The sequence below is a fragment of the Pristiophorus japonicus genome, unplaced genomic scaffold, assembly GCF_044704955.1.
Source record: "Pristiophorus japonicus isolate sPriJap1 unplaced genomic scaffold, sPriJap1.hap1 HAP1_SCAFFOLD_1745, whole genome shotgun sequence".
Taxonomy (NCBI): domain Eukaryota; kingdom Metazoa; phylum Chordata; class Chondrichthyes; family Pristiophoridae; genus Pristiophorus; species Pristiophorus japonicus.
Window position 1 is genome coordinate 34,676 of NW_027251429.1, and position 13,402 is coordinate 48,077.

The window sequence follows — 13,402 nt, forward strand, 5'->3', positions numbered from 1 at the left end:
TGGAGGGGGTTACAGAGATAGGGAGGGGGTGTAGGGGCTGGAGGGATTTGAAAACAAGGATGGAGAATTTTGAAATCAAGGTGTTGCTTAACCGGGAACCGATGAAGGTCAGCGAGCACAGGGGGTGATGGGTGAATGGGACTGGGTGCGAGTTAGGACACGGGGTCAGTGAGCACAGGGGGTGATGGGTGAGCGGGACTCGGTGCGAGTTAGGACACGGGGTCAGTGAGCACAGGGGGTGATGGGTGAGCGGGACTGGATGCGAGTTAGGACACGGGGTCAGCGAGCACAGGTGGTGATGGGTGAGCGGGACTGGGTGCGAGTTAGGACACGGGGTCAGTGAGCACAGGGGGTGATGGGTGAGCGGGACTGGGTGTGAGTTAGGACACGGGGGCAGCCGAGTTTTGGATCACCTCTAGTTTCCATCGGGGAGAATGTGGGAGGCCAGCCAGGAGCGCAGTGCTTTGGAATAGTCAAGTCTGGAGGTAACAAAGGCACGGATGAGGGCTTCAGCAGCGGATGAGCTGAGGCGGGGTGGGGGTGGTGGCGGAGACGGGCGATGTTACGGAGAGTGGAAATAGGCGGGTCTTGGGTTATGCCGCGGAGGTGTGGCCGGGAGCACATACTTACAGCCAATGAAGTACTTTGGGAGCGTGGTCACTGTTGTAATGTGGGAAACGCCAGTTAGCGCACAGCAAGCTCCCACAAACCGCAATGTGAGAAACGACCGCAGAAGGAGCAGGGGGGGGCTCTGTGGAGAGGAGGCGGGGGTCGGGCGAGGAAGGAGAAGGGTTGGTCGGCACGCCAATGGCCATCACCTGGCCCGGAAAAAACGTTCCTGTTCCTGGCAGGCATGCACACACAAATAAAAGGCGTTCAGACAGACCAAAAACTTCCGCAGACAAGACAACTCACCTTTTCAGGAGCTTGTCCCCGTAGACTGGGATGAAGTAAGGGAAGAGGTAAGGGGCAACACAGGTGGAGATAACCAGGCAGATGAGACTTTTGACCATGCTCAGGGAAACCTTCATAAACCAGCCGAAATCCTGAGGAGGGACAGAGAGAGAGAGAGAGACACACGTGAGCAAACACTCCTGAAACGATTCACTTCTCTGAAGGCAAAGCCCCAGGTTAAGGCGGCCGACGGGACACTTGCCCTTCATTAGCCGAGGCAAAGAATACAAGAGCAGGGCGGCTTTGCTCGAACGATCGAATGCTTTTTCAAAATCTCAATGCATTACATTTACTGGTTCCCCCTCATCTACCCTGCTTGGTACAACCTGAAAAAACTCGAGCAGATTTGGTCAAACTCAATAAGCTAACATGAAAAGGAAAGCCAAAAGTCTTCTATAAATAGCAAACGGGTAGTAAGAGGGGTACATGGAGACATAGAAAATAGGTGCCGGAGTAGGCCATTCGGCCCTTCGAGCCTGCACCGCCATTCAATATGATCATGGCTAATCAGGCAACTTCAGTACCCCATTCCTGCTTTCTCTCCATACCCCTTGATCCCTTTAGCCGTAAGGGCCACATCTAACTCCTTTACTAGTTACAGCAGGCCAACCTGAAAATGACTCGTATATCCCTGCCCTCTGCCTCCACACGTAGGTCTCCTTTTTGGTCCCGAATCGGCCCCATCTCTCCTATTACTACCCATTTACTACTTACTCCAGTTGCCAGGACTGGAGAATTTTAGCAAAGAGGGAAGATTGCAGAGACCGGGGTTGTTTTCTTTGGTACAGAGGAGATTGAGGGGGGACCTTATTGAGGTGTGTCAAATGAGACTTGATAGGACGGACCTGTTTCCCTTGGCAGTGGGGTCAACAACCAGGGGGCACAGATCGAAAGTAATTGGGGGGGAGGTTTAGAGGGGGTTTGAGGGGAAATGTCTTCACCCAGAGGGTGGTGGGGGTCTGGGGGGGAACTCACTGCCTGAAAGGGGGGTAGAGGCAGAAACCCTCACCACATTTGGACGTGTGCTCGAAGTGCCGTAACCCACAGGGCTACAGACCCAGAGCGGGAAAGTGGGATTAGGCCGGGATGGCTCTTGGTCGGCCGGCACAACGCGGACACGATGGGCCGGAATGGCCTCCTCCCGCGCTGTAAATTTCTCTGATTCTTGGACGATATCGCCGCACTGTCGGAGGGGCGGTGCTGAGGGAGCGCCGCACTGTCGGAGGGGCGGTACTGAGGGAGTGTCGCACTGTCGGAGGGGCAGTACTGAGGGAGCGCCGCACTGTCGCAGGGCGGTACTGAGGGAGTGCCGCACTGTCGGAGGGTCGGTACTGAGGGAGTGTCGCACTGTCGGAGGGGCAGTACTGAGGGAGCGCCGCACTGTCGCAGGGCGGTACTGAGGGAGTGTCGCGCTGTCGGAGGGGCAGCACTGAGGGAGTGTCGCACTGTCGGAGGGACGGTGCTGAGGGAGTGCCGCACTGTCGGAGGGGCAGCACTGAGGGAGTGTCGCACTGTCGGAGGGGCAGTACTGAGGGAGCCCCGCACTGTCGGAGGGGCGGTACTGAGGGAGCCCCGCACTGTCGGAGGGGCGGTACTGAGGGAGCGCCGCACTGTCGGAAAACTATTCCTTGTGGCGAGAGAGTCAATCATTAGCGGTCGGAGATTGAAAATCACAAAAATGATCGCCGGGGGTTGGGTGGGGGGGAAAGAGAGGAGGAAGGTTTTCACTGGGAGAGGTGTGGGGATCGGGAACTCTCGACCTGAAACGGTGGTGGAAGGGGAATCCATCAATAATTATACAAGGGAGTTGGACGGTACTGGGGAAATGAAGAACTTACGGGGGCACAGCAGGGGGGGGGGCGATGGTGGGACTGAGCGCAAACGCTCGTTCGATGAGCCAGCGATGGGACGAGAGGCCTCCGTCTACGGCGGCAAGCGATTCGAGAGAGAGAGAGGCTACAGCCGCCCGCGCTCACGCCCCTCGGCCCGACGCACTCACCATCTTCTTGCTCTCCACCGCCTGCAGGTAGCCACTGAAGCTGACCCAGGGCCCGAAGATGACTGTGCCCACGAAGTAGATGTAGCCCATGAAGGCGATGGGCGAAGGCATGGCGCCGACAGAGCCCTGGTCCAGGTCGAACCCCAGCGAGATGGCCTTCATGGCCACGATCATCTGCGCTCCTGTGACGGGGTCAAAGGGGGGGGGGGGGGGGGGGCGTGCGAAGGGTTAATAAGCCTCGCGGCAGTAGCGGTCACAAAAGCCAACCTCGCTAACGCCTCTGCTCCCTGGACCATTCCAAACGCGTTCGTTAGTTCGGTGTTTGGTGCCAGAACGACACCGAGGTCCTGTCTTTACAATAATGGCCTCACAGAGTGGCCCGCTGTAATTATGCTCGCTGGTTCAAGCTCTCCTGTCTGGAAGACGCGGGTCACAATGACCCGGAGGAGACGGGACCTGATCGTGAGGTTGGAACACGATGAGCCGATCGTCAACTGAACAAAGCAAAGCTCAGAAAACCATCGGCAGGAAATGTGACAATTGTATACTGAGGAAATGTACAAGGGAGTTCACTTGGGGTTAGATACAGAGTGAAGCTCCCTCTACACTGTCCCCATCAAACACTCCCAGGGCAGGTACAGGGGGTTAGATACAGAGTAAAGCTCCCTCTACACTGTCCCATCAAACACTCCCAGGGCAGGTACAGGGGGTTAGATACAGAGTAAAGCTCCCTCTACACTGTCCCATCAAACACTCCCAGGGCAGGTACAGGGGGTTAGATACAGAGTAAAGCTCCCTCTACACTGTCCCATCAAACACGCCCAGGGCAGATACAGGGGGTTAGATACAGAGTAAAGCTCCCTCTACACTGTCCCCATCAAACACTCCCAGGGCAGGTACAGGGGGTTAGATACAGAGTAAAGCTCCCTCTACACTGTCCCATCAAACACTCCCAGGGCAGGTACAGGGGGTTAGATACAGAGTAAAGCTCCCTCTACACTGTCCCATCAAACACGCCCAGGGCAGGTACAGGGGGTTAGATACAGAGTAAAGCTCCCTCTACACTGTCCCCATCAAACACTCCCAGGGCAGGTACAGGGGGTTAGATACAGAGTAAAGCTCCCTCTACACTGTCCCATCAAACACTCCCAGGGCAGGTACAGGGGGTTAGATACAGAGTAAAGCTCCCTCTACACTGTCCCATCAAACACTCCCAGGGCAGGGACAGGGGGTTAGATACAGAGTAAAGCTCCCTCTACACTGTCCCATCCAACACTCCCAGGGCAGGTACAGCACGGGGTTAGATACAGAGTAAAGCTCCCTCTACACTGTCCCCATCAAACACTCCCAGGGCAGGTACAGGGGGTTAGATACAGAGTAAAGCTCCCTCTACACTGTCCCATCAAACACTCCCAGGGCAGGTACAGGGGGTTAGATATAGAGTAAAGCTCCCTCTACACTGTCCCATCAAACACTCCCAGGGCAGGTACAGGGGGTTAGATACAGAGTAAAGCTTCCCTCTACACTGTCCCGTCAAACACTCCCAGGGCAGGTACAGGGGGTTAGATACAGAGTAAAGCTCCCTCTACACTGTCCCATCAAACACTCCCAGGGCAGGTACAGGGGGTTAGATACAGAGTAAAGCTCCCTCGACACTGTCCCATCAAACACTCCCAGGGCAGGTACAGGGGGTTAGATACAGAGTGAAGCTCCCTCTACACTGTCCCATCAAACACTCCCAGGGCAGGGACAGGGGGTTAGATACAGAGTGAAGCTCCCTCTACACTGTCCCATCAAACACTCCCAGGGCAGGGACAGGGGGTTAGATACAGAGTAAAACTCCCTCTACACTGTCCCATCCAACACTCCCAGGGCAGGTACAGCACGGGGTTAGATACAGAGTAAAGCTCCCTCTACACTGTCCCATCAAACACTCCCAGGGCAGGTACAGGGTGTTAGATATAGAGTAAAGCTCCCTCTACACTGTCCCATCAAACACTCCCAGGGCATGTACAGCACTCCCTCAGTACCGCCCCTCCGACAGCGCAGTGCGGCACTCCCTCAGTACCGCCCCTCCGACAGCGCAGTGCGGCGCTCCCTCAGTACTGCCCCTCCGACAGCGCAGTGCGGCGCTCCCTCAGCACTGGGAGTGTCAGCCTAGATTTATGTGCTCAAGTCCCTGGAGAGGGACTTGACCCCATGCCCTTCTGAGTCAGAGGCGAGGGTGCTGCCCACTGAGCCAGACTGACACTGAGGCCGGGATGGCTCTTGTTCGATCGGCACGGACACAATGGGCCAAAATGGCCTCCTGCTGGGTGATAGTTTTTCTACGATTCTCTAACCCTCGAAACCCAAGGGAGCGAGCCACACACAGAGACGGACGGACGAGTCAAACAGCGGCTTTGCTGGGGCCCAGTTCTGTTCCGCAGCGCACATCATCGTCACGCCCTACACAGACGCACCAAACTTCGGGTGTCAACCTGGCCGTACCTCGCATCTTGTGCCAGCTGACCGTATCCACCATGTGCATCTCCCTGTAAAGTGCAGAGTGACAATGTTAGTGTGTCTGAGGTGGGAGTCGCCCTCCCCTCCCCTCCCCCCACCCACTCCAGACCCAAGGAGGAACGTTGCCCCCCCACTCTTTGAACCGCGACCTCGCCGATCCGGACCGTTCCACGCCAGCCAGAGGGGAGGCGAGTGGCCGATTTCTGCCCCCCCCCCCCCACCGCAAGGTACCGCTTGACCAAGTGTGATGCCAAGGAGCCTTGGCAAATCAGAGGTCAATTGGGGTCGTGGCAGTATACTGCGCGTGGCACTGCCCAGAATCCTCGCAAGAACGCCGTTCTGAACGCACAAGATGGCGACGAGGAACGGAGAGACATCAGAAAAACCAACTCTGCGGCGCCACCCGCTGGCTGGAACCCGCCACTACACCGTGACAGTTGACATAGCAATTTTACACAGTGCTGTTCGTTGCACTGTGGCAACTGGCCAAGGCTTCTTCGGCAGCACCTCCCAAACCCGCGACCTCGACCCGCCTAGAAGGACAAGGGCAGCTGGCGCACGGGAACACCACCCCCTCCACGTTCCCCTCCCAGTCACACACCATCCCTCGACTTGGAAATATATCGGCCGTTCCTTCATCGTCGCTGGGTCACAATCCTGGAACTCCCTCCCTAACAGCACTGTGGGAGCACCTTCACCACACGGACTGCAGCGGTTCAAGAAGGCGGCTCACCACCACCTTCTCAAGGGGCGATTCGGGACGGGCAATAAATGCCGGCCTTGCCAGCGACGGCCACATCCCAGGAAGGAGTTTTTAAAACTGCACGCAGTACTCCAGGTGTGGCCTCACCAATACCCTGTATAACTGTAGCAGGACTTCCCTGCTTTTATGCTCCATCCCCTTTGCAATAAAGGCCAAGATACCATTGGCCTTCCTGATCACTTGCTGTACCTGCATACTAACTTTTTGTGTTTCATGCACAAGTAACCCCCAGGTCCCTCTGTACTGCCGCACTTTGCAATCTTTCTCCATTTAAATAATAACTTGCTCTTTAGTTTTTTTCTGACAAAGTGCATACACTTTCCAACATTATACGCCATCTGCCAAATTTTTGCCCACTCACTTAGCCTGTCTGGGTCCTTTTGCAGATTGTGTGTGCCCTCCTCACACATTGCTATTCCTCCCATCTTTGTATCGTCAGCAAACTTGGCTACGTTACACTCAGTCCCTTCTTCCAAGTCGTTAATATAGATTGTAAATAGTTGGGGTCCCAGCACTGATCCCTGCGGCACCCCACTAGTTACTGTTTGCCAACCCGAGAATGACCCATTTATCCCGACTCTCTGTTCTCCGTTCGTTAGCCAATCCTCGATCCATGCTAATATATCACCCCCGACCCCGTGAACTTTTCTCTTGTGCAGTACCCTTGTGGCACCTTGTCAAGTGCCTTCTGGAAGTCCAAATACACCACATCCTCATACGACAGTCCTGCCGTCCCAGGAATCGGTCCCTCGGTCATTACTGGCCACATAACTCAAGAGGAATCCTGGAAGAGGTGGGTGGGGTGGGAGGGTCGCGGGGGAATCATTCCGCGGACGGATTCTGGGCAACGCGGGCAGGGCAATGCCGGCGAGGTTACGGACCGGGCCACAGAGGCAGGAGAGGGCCCGAGCGAGTACGCACCCCATCAGCAGGTAGATGAGAATGGTGATGGAGAGGAAGACGCCTTTATACCGGGAATAGCGGCACAGGAAGAGGACGATGTAACACATCAGGCTCAGCAGCACCACCCACACCATCTGCATTTCAAAGAAGTGGTGGAGGCAGTAAAACCCTCCGCCCACGGCGCTCAGGTGCTTTAGCCACGGGGGGAGACCTGGGGAGGGGGAGAGGGAGAGAGAGAAAACACAAACAGTCACAAACAGTGGCACACAGCGCAATCGCAAAGTGTTTGAAGACCAGGCCCTCAAATCCACCACCGAGCTCATGGTCTACAGGGCTGTAGTGATACCCGCCCTCCTGTATGGCTCAGAGACATGGACCGTGTACAGTAGGTACCTCACCCCCAGCTCATGGTCTACAGGGCTGTAGTGATACCCGCCCTCCTGTATGGCTCAGAGACATGGACCATGTACAGTAGGTACCTCACCCCCAGCTCATGGTCTACAGGGCTGTAGTGATACCCGCCCTCCTGTATGGCTCAGAGACACGGACCGTGTACAGTAGACACCTCAAGTCGCTGGAGAAATACCGCCAACGATGTCTCCGCAAGATCCTGCAAATCCCCCCCCGGGAGGACAGACGCACCAACGTTAGCGTCCTCGACCAGGCCCAACATCCCCAGCATCGAAGCACTGACCACACTCGATCAGCTCCGCCGGGCAGGGCCCACATTGTCCGCATGGCCCCCAGACACGAGACTCCCAAAGCCAAGCGCTCTACTCGGAACTCCTTCACGGGCAAACGAGCCAAAGGTGGGCAGAGGAAACGTTACAAGGGACCACCCTCAAAGCCTCCCTGATAAAGTGCAACATCCCCACCGACACCTGGGAGTCCCTGGGCCCAAAGACCAGTCCCGCCCTAAGTGGAGGGAGTGCATCCGGGAGGGCGCTGAGCACCTCGAGTCTCGTCGCCGAGAGCGTGCAGAAACCAAGCGCAGGCAGCGGAAGGAGTGTGCGACAAACCAGTCCCACCCTCCCCTTCCCTCAACCACTGTCTGTCCCACCCTGTGACAGGGACTGTGGCTCTCGTATTGGACTGTTCAGCCACCTAAGGACTCATTGTTAGGAGTGGAAGCAAGTCTTCCTTGATCCCGAGGGACTGCCTCTGATGATGAGCACAACACTGCGGATTCTGGAATCTGAAATAAAACCAGAAAATACTCCGCATCTGTGGAGAGAGAAACAGAGTTAACGTTTCAGGTCTAAGGCCCTTTGTTAGAACAGTGTCTTCAGCAATTTGTATTTCTGCAGGGCCTTGAAACATCCCACGGTGTTTCACATAAGAAATAGGTGCAGGAGCAGGCCATTCGGCCCTTCGAGCCTGCACCACCATTCAATATGATCATGGCTGATCATTCCCTCAGTACCCCATTCCTGCTTTCTCTCCATACCCCTTGATCCCTTTAGCCGTAAGGGCCACATCTAACTCCCTTTTGAATATATCTAACGAACTGGCCTCAACAACTCTCTGTGGTAGAGAATTCCACAGGTTCACAATTCTCTGAGTGAAGAAGTTTCTCCTCATCTCGGTCCTAAATGCCTTACCCCTTATCCTTAGAATGTGTCCCCCTGGTTCTGGACTTCCCCAACATCGGGAACATTCTTCCTGCATCTAACCTGCCCAGTCCCGTCAGAATTTTATATGTTTCTATGAGATCCCCTCATAGAAACATATAAACATATATTCAGTGACCCAGCCCCCACAGCTCTCTGGGGCAGAGAATTCCACAGATTCACCAGAAGAAATTCCTCCTCCTCTCCGTCTTAAATGGGCGGCCCCTTATTCCGAGACTATGTGCCCCCTAGTTCTAGATTCCCCCACGGGGGGGGGGGGGGAAACATCCTCTCTGCATCCACCCTGTCCAGCCCCCCTCAGAATCTGATACGTTTCGATAAGATCACCTCTCATTCTTCTGAACTCCAATGGGCGCAGGAATGTCATCAAAATAAAAATGGGCACAGAGCTACGACTATTTTAGTAAATCAAACGCCCCCTTTTTAAAGGGGGCAGCCAATCCAACAAATGAACAAATTAAACGGTCGACATTAAACAGATCAAATTAAGATTTGGTTCCCGGGGGGGTGATGATGCACTCCAGTCCCTCCGGTGCCCACCTCTCGCAGAAGCGTACCGGTGGAGCACTGAGCTATAACTCTTTTAGAGGAGACAAAATAAAACATTTAAATCAAGTACCCCCCCAATCTGGGGGGCCACTCCAAACATTTTCCAATGCCCTTTTTTTTTCTTTTTTTTTTGTAGTTTTTTTTTTTGCTTTTTTTTTGGGGGGGCATTAAAATCGTATATTTCACAAGTGCCCCCTATAAAAGGGGAGGGGGACACTAAAAAAAAAACACCGGCAATTAAAACAAATTAAACTTTAAACCATAAACCACTGAGCTACAACTCTTTTAGTGTAAACAACATGAAACATTAAATCAAGTGCCCCCCCCCACCGATCTGGGGGGCACTCCAGACACTTTTAACTGCCCTCTTTTTTGTTTTGTTTTTTTTGTGGGGGGGTTTTTTGTGATTTTTTTTTTGGGGGGGGGCATTAAAATCATATATTTTACAAGTGCCCCCTATAAAAGGGGAGGGCGACACTAAAAACACCGGCAATTAAAACAAATTAAACTTTAAAACATAAAATCTAATTAAAATTTGGTTGCCGGGGTGACGATGCACGCGAGCGGACCGGTGGACCACTGAGCTACACAAGGAGAGATTTTGGGCAGGTGACTATAATATATATGCACCTGTGAGTATTCTCACAGCTGAGTGGCTCAGCCAGTCACGTGATGTGATGTTCACAAGACTCAATAAAACCCCAGCCAGTTGGGGGATCCACGATGGGGCAGGTGGCTGTGAGCCTGGTGGATGAACTGGTAGTGTGCCGTGTGGTTGTTAAACCTTTTGCTCATAAACCAACTAGTTCTTAATAGCAACGTGTTGTAATAGCAATGATAGGAGACCAATCAGTTCGGGTCTCCTAATCGGAGGAAGGACGTTCTTGCTATTGAGGGAGTGCAGTGAAGGTTCACCAGACTGATTCCCGGGATGGCAGGACTGACATATGAGGAGAGACTGGATCGACTGGGCTTATATTCACTGGAATTTAGAAGGATGAGAGAGGATCTCATAGAAACATGTAAAATTCTGACGGGACTGGACAGGTTAGATGCAGGAAGAATGTTCCCGATGTTGGGGAAGTCCAGAACCAGGGGTCACAGTCTAAGGATAAGGGGTAAGCCATTTAGGACCGAGATGAGGAGAAACTTCTTCACTCAGAGAATTGTGAACCTGTGGAATTCTCTACCACAGAAAGTTGTTGGGGCCAGTTCATTAGATATATTCAAAAGGGAGTTAGATGTGGCCCTTACAGCTAAAGGGATCAAGGGGTATGGAGAGAAAGCAGGAATGGGGTACTGAGGGAATGATCAGCCATGATCATATTGAATGGCGGTGCAGGCTCGAAGGGCCGAATGGCCTGCTCCTGCACCTATTTTCTATGTTGCTAATAAACTCTTATCATCAGCATAGGCGGTCCCTCAAAGCAAGGATGACTTGTTTCCACGCCAAAAAAGGATGAGTTCATAGCTGTTTTAATGAAGGACCTAATATTCCCGATCCCGAACTACATCCTGAAGGGTGGAAGATGCCTGTGGGTGGATTGTTTTAACGTGGGGTGGCCGTTGTACACCAGCCACCACACGGGGCTCGACAGAGAGAGGTCGTGGGTCCAGGGGCAAGGGTTAACCAGGACGACTGGAGACCAGCTCTGCTGCACGGACCCAGTGCGCCCACAGTGTGTGGGCTGGGCCCCGTGCTGCCCCCTGGGCCCCCGGCTCTCCTGGGCCCCGATCACAACCCTCCACAGTCTCTCACCGCTCCTGCTGTCTGCCCGCGCTCCACTCACCGACCTGGATCTTGAATGCCGATGCCTCCCCGCGGGACGGCGCGAGACAGCCCATCGTTACAGCCGCCGCGATGCCCCACACGCTCCCACCGCGCGGCACGCCCCCACTCACCCAGACGCCACAGGACCCGACATCCGAGGCAGATGAGGAGAAGCTGCCAGACCTGCTCAAAGCCCTGCTGGGCAGTGGGCAGCACACAGCCCCGGGACAGCTGCCGGAAGAACTCTTGTCGACTGAGTGACGCCATCGCGATCCTCCAGCGTCATCGGAGCTGCGGGGGGAGAAAGGCACACCGTGACCGGTCCCCATCTCGCAGCACTCGCTGAGGGAGCGCCGCACCGCGCTGTGGGAGGGGCGGTACTGAGGGAACGCCGCACTGTCGGAGGGGCGGTACTGGGGGAGCGCCGCACTGTCGGAGGGGCAGTACTGAGGGAGCGCCGCACTGCGCTGTCGGAGGGGCGGTACTGAGGGAGCGCCGCACTGCGCTGTCGGAGGGGCGGTACTGAGGGAGTGCCGCATTGTCGGAGGGGCGGTACTGAGGGAGCCCCGCACTGTCGGAGGGGCAGTACTGAGGGAGTGCCGCACCGCGCTGTCGGAGGGGCAGTACTGAGGGAGCGCTGCACTGTCGGAGAGGCGGTACTGAGGGAGCCCCGCACTGTCGGAGGGGCAGTAATGAGGGAGTGCCGCACCGCGCTGTCGGAGGGGCGGTACTGAGGGAGTGCCGCATTGTCGGAGGGGCGGTACTGAGGGAGCCCCGCACTGTCGGAGGGGCGGTACTGAGGGAGAGCCGCGCTGTCGGAGGGGCGGTACTGAGGGAGTGCCGCATTGTCGGAGGGGCGGTACTGAGGGAGCCCCGCACTGTCGGAGGGGCGGTACTGAGGGAGAGCCGCACTGTCGGAGGGGCGGTACTGAGGGAGCCCCGCACTGTCGGAGGGGCAGTACTGAGGGAGCACCGCACTGTTGGAGGGGCGGTACTGAGGGAGTGCCGCACTGTCGGAGGGGCGGTACTGAGGGAGCGCCGCACTGTCGGAGGGGCGGTACTGAGGGAGTGCCGCACTGTCGGAGGGGCAGTACTGAGGGAGCGCCGCACTGTCGGAGGGGCGGTACTGAGGGAGCGCCGCACTGTCGGAGGGGCGGTACTGAGGGAGCGCCGCACTGTCGGAGGGGCGGTACTGAGGGAGCGCCGCACTGTCGGAGGGGCGGTACTGAGGGAGTGCCGCACTGTCGGAGGGGCAGTACTGAGGGAGCGCCGCACTGTCGGAGGGGCAGTACTGAGGGAGCCCCGCACTGTTGGAGGGGCAGTACTGAGGGAGCGCCGCACTGTCGGAGGGGCGGTACTGAGGGAGTGCCGCATTGTCGGAGGGGCGGTACTGAGGGAGCCCCGCACTGTCGGAGGGGCGGTACTGAGGGAGTGCCGCATTGTCGGAGGGGCGGTACTGAGGGAGCCCCGCACTGTCGGAGGGGCGGTACTGAGGGAGAGCCGCGCTGTCGGAGGGGCGGTACTGAGGGAGTGCCGCGTTGTCGGAGGGGCGGTACTGAGGGAGCCCCGCACTGTCGGAGGGGCGGTACTGAGGGAGAGCCGCACTGTCGGAGGGGCGGTACTGAGGGAGCCCCGCACTGTCGGAGGGGCAGTACTGAGGGAGCACCGCACTGTTGGAGGGGCGGTACTGAGGGAGTGCCGCACTGTCGGAGGGGCGGTACTGAGGGAGCGCCGCACTGTCGGAGGGGCAGTACTGAGGGAGTGCCGCACTGTCGGAGGGGCAGTACTGAGGGAGCGCCGCACTGTCGGAGGGGCGGTACTGAGGGAGCGCCGCACTGTCGGAGGGGCGGTACTGAGGGAGCGCCGCACTGTCGGAGGGGCGGTACTGAGGGAGCGCCGCACTGTCGGAGGGGCGGTACTGAGGGAGTGCCGCACTGTCGGAGGGGCAGTACTGAGGGAGCGCCGCACTGTCGGAGGGGCAGTACTGAGGGAGCCCCGCACTGTTGGAGGGGCAGTACTGAGGGAGCGCCGCACTGTCGGAGGGGCTGTATTTCGGATGAGACGTTAAACCGAGGCCCCGTCTGCCCTCTCAGGTGGATGTAAAAGATCCCGGGGCCACTATTGGAAGAAGAGCAGGGGGAGTTCTCCCCGGTGTCCTGGGGCCAATATTTATCCCTCGACCAACATCACAAACAGACAATCCGGGTCATTATCACATCGCTGTGTGTGGGAGCTTGCTGTGCGACAATTGGCGTTTCCCACAATACAACAGTGAGCGCACTCTGACAGTACTTCATTGGCTGTGAGGCGGTTTGGGACGTCCCGAG

General features: G+C 56.5%; 1 protein-coding gene across 3 annotated transcripts in view; it reads right to left on the reverse strand.

Moving 5' to 3' along the window:
- Nucleotides 1-11,363, reverse strand: part of LOC139243592 (protein-serine O-palmitoleoyltransferase porcupine-like) — a 29,377-nt gene extending 18,014 nt beyond the window's left edge. For all 3 annotated transcript variants that reach the window (XM_070870798.1, XM_070870797.1, XM_070870796.1), the window contains exons 1-5: nt 11,207-11,363; nt 7,143-7,335; nt 5,444-5,487; nt 2,954-3,135; nt 916-1,046 (exon numbers count right to left, since the gene is read on the reverse strand). In XM_070870798.1, the coding sequence (XP_070726899.1) occupies nt 916-1,046; nt 2,954-3,135; nt 5,444-5,487; nt 7,143-7,335; nt 11,207-11,342 (686 nt within the window). In that variant the 5' untranslated portion in view covers nt 11,343-11,363. The remainder of the gene's footprint in view (nt 1-915; nt 1,047-2,953; nt 3,136-5,443; nt 5,488-7,142; nt 7,336-11,206) is intronic.
- Nucleotides 11,364-13,402: the final 2,039 nt, after the last annotated feature.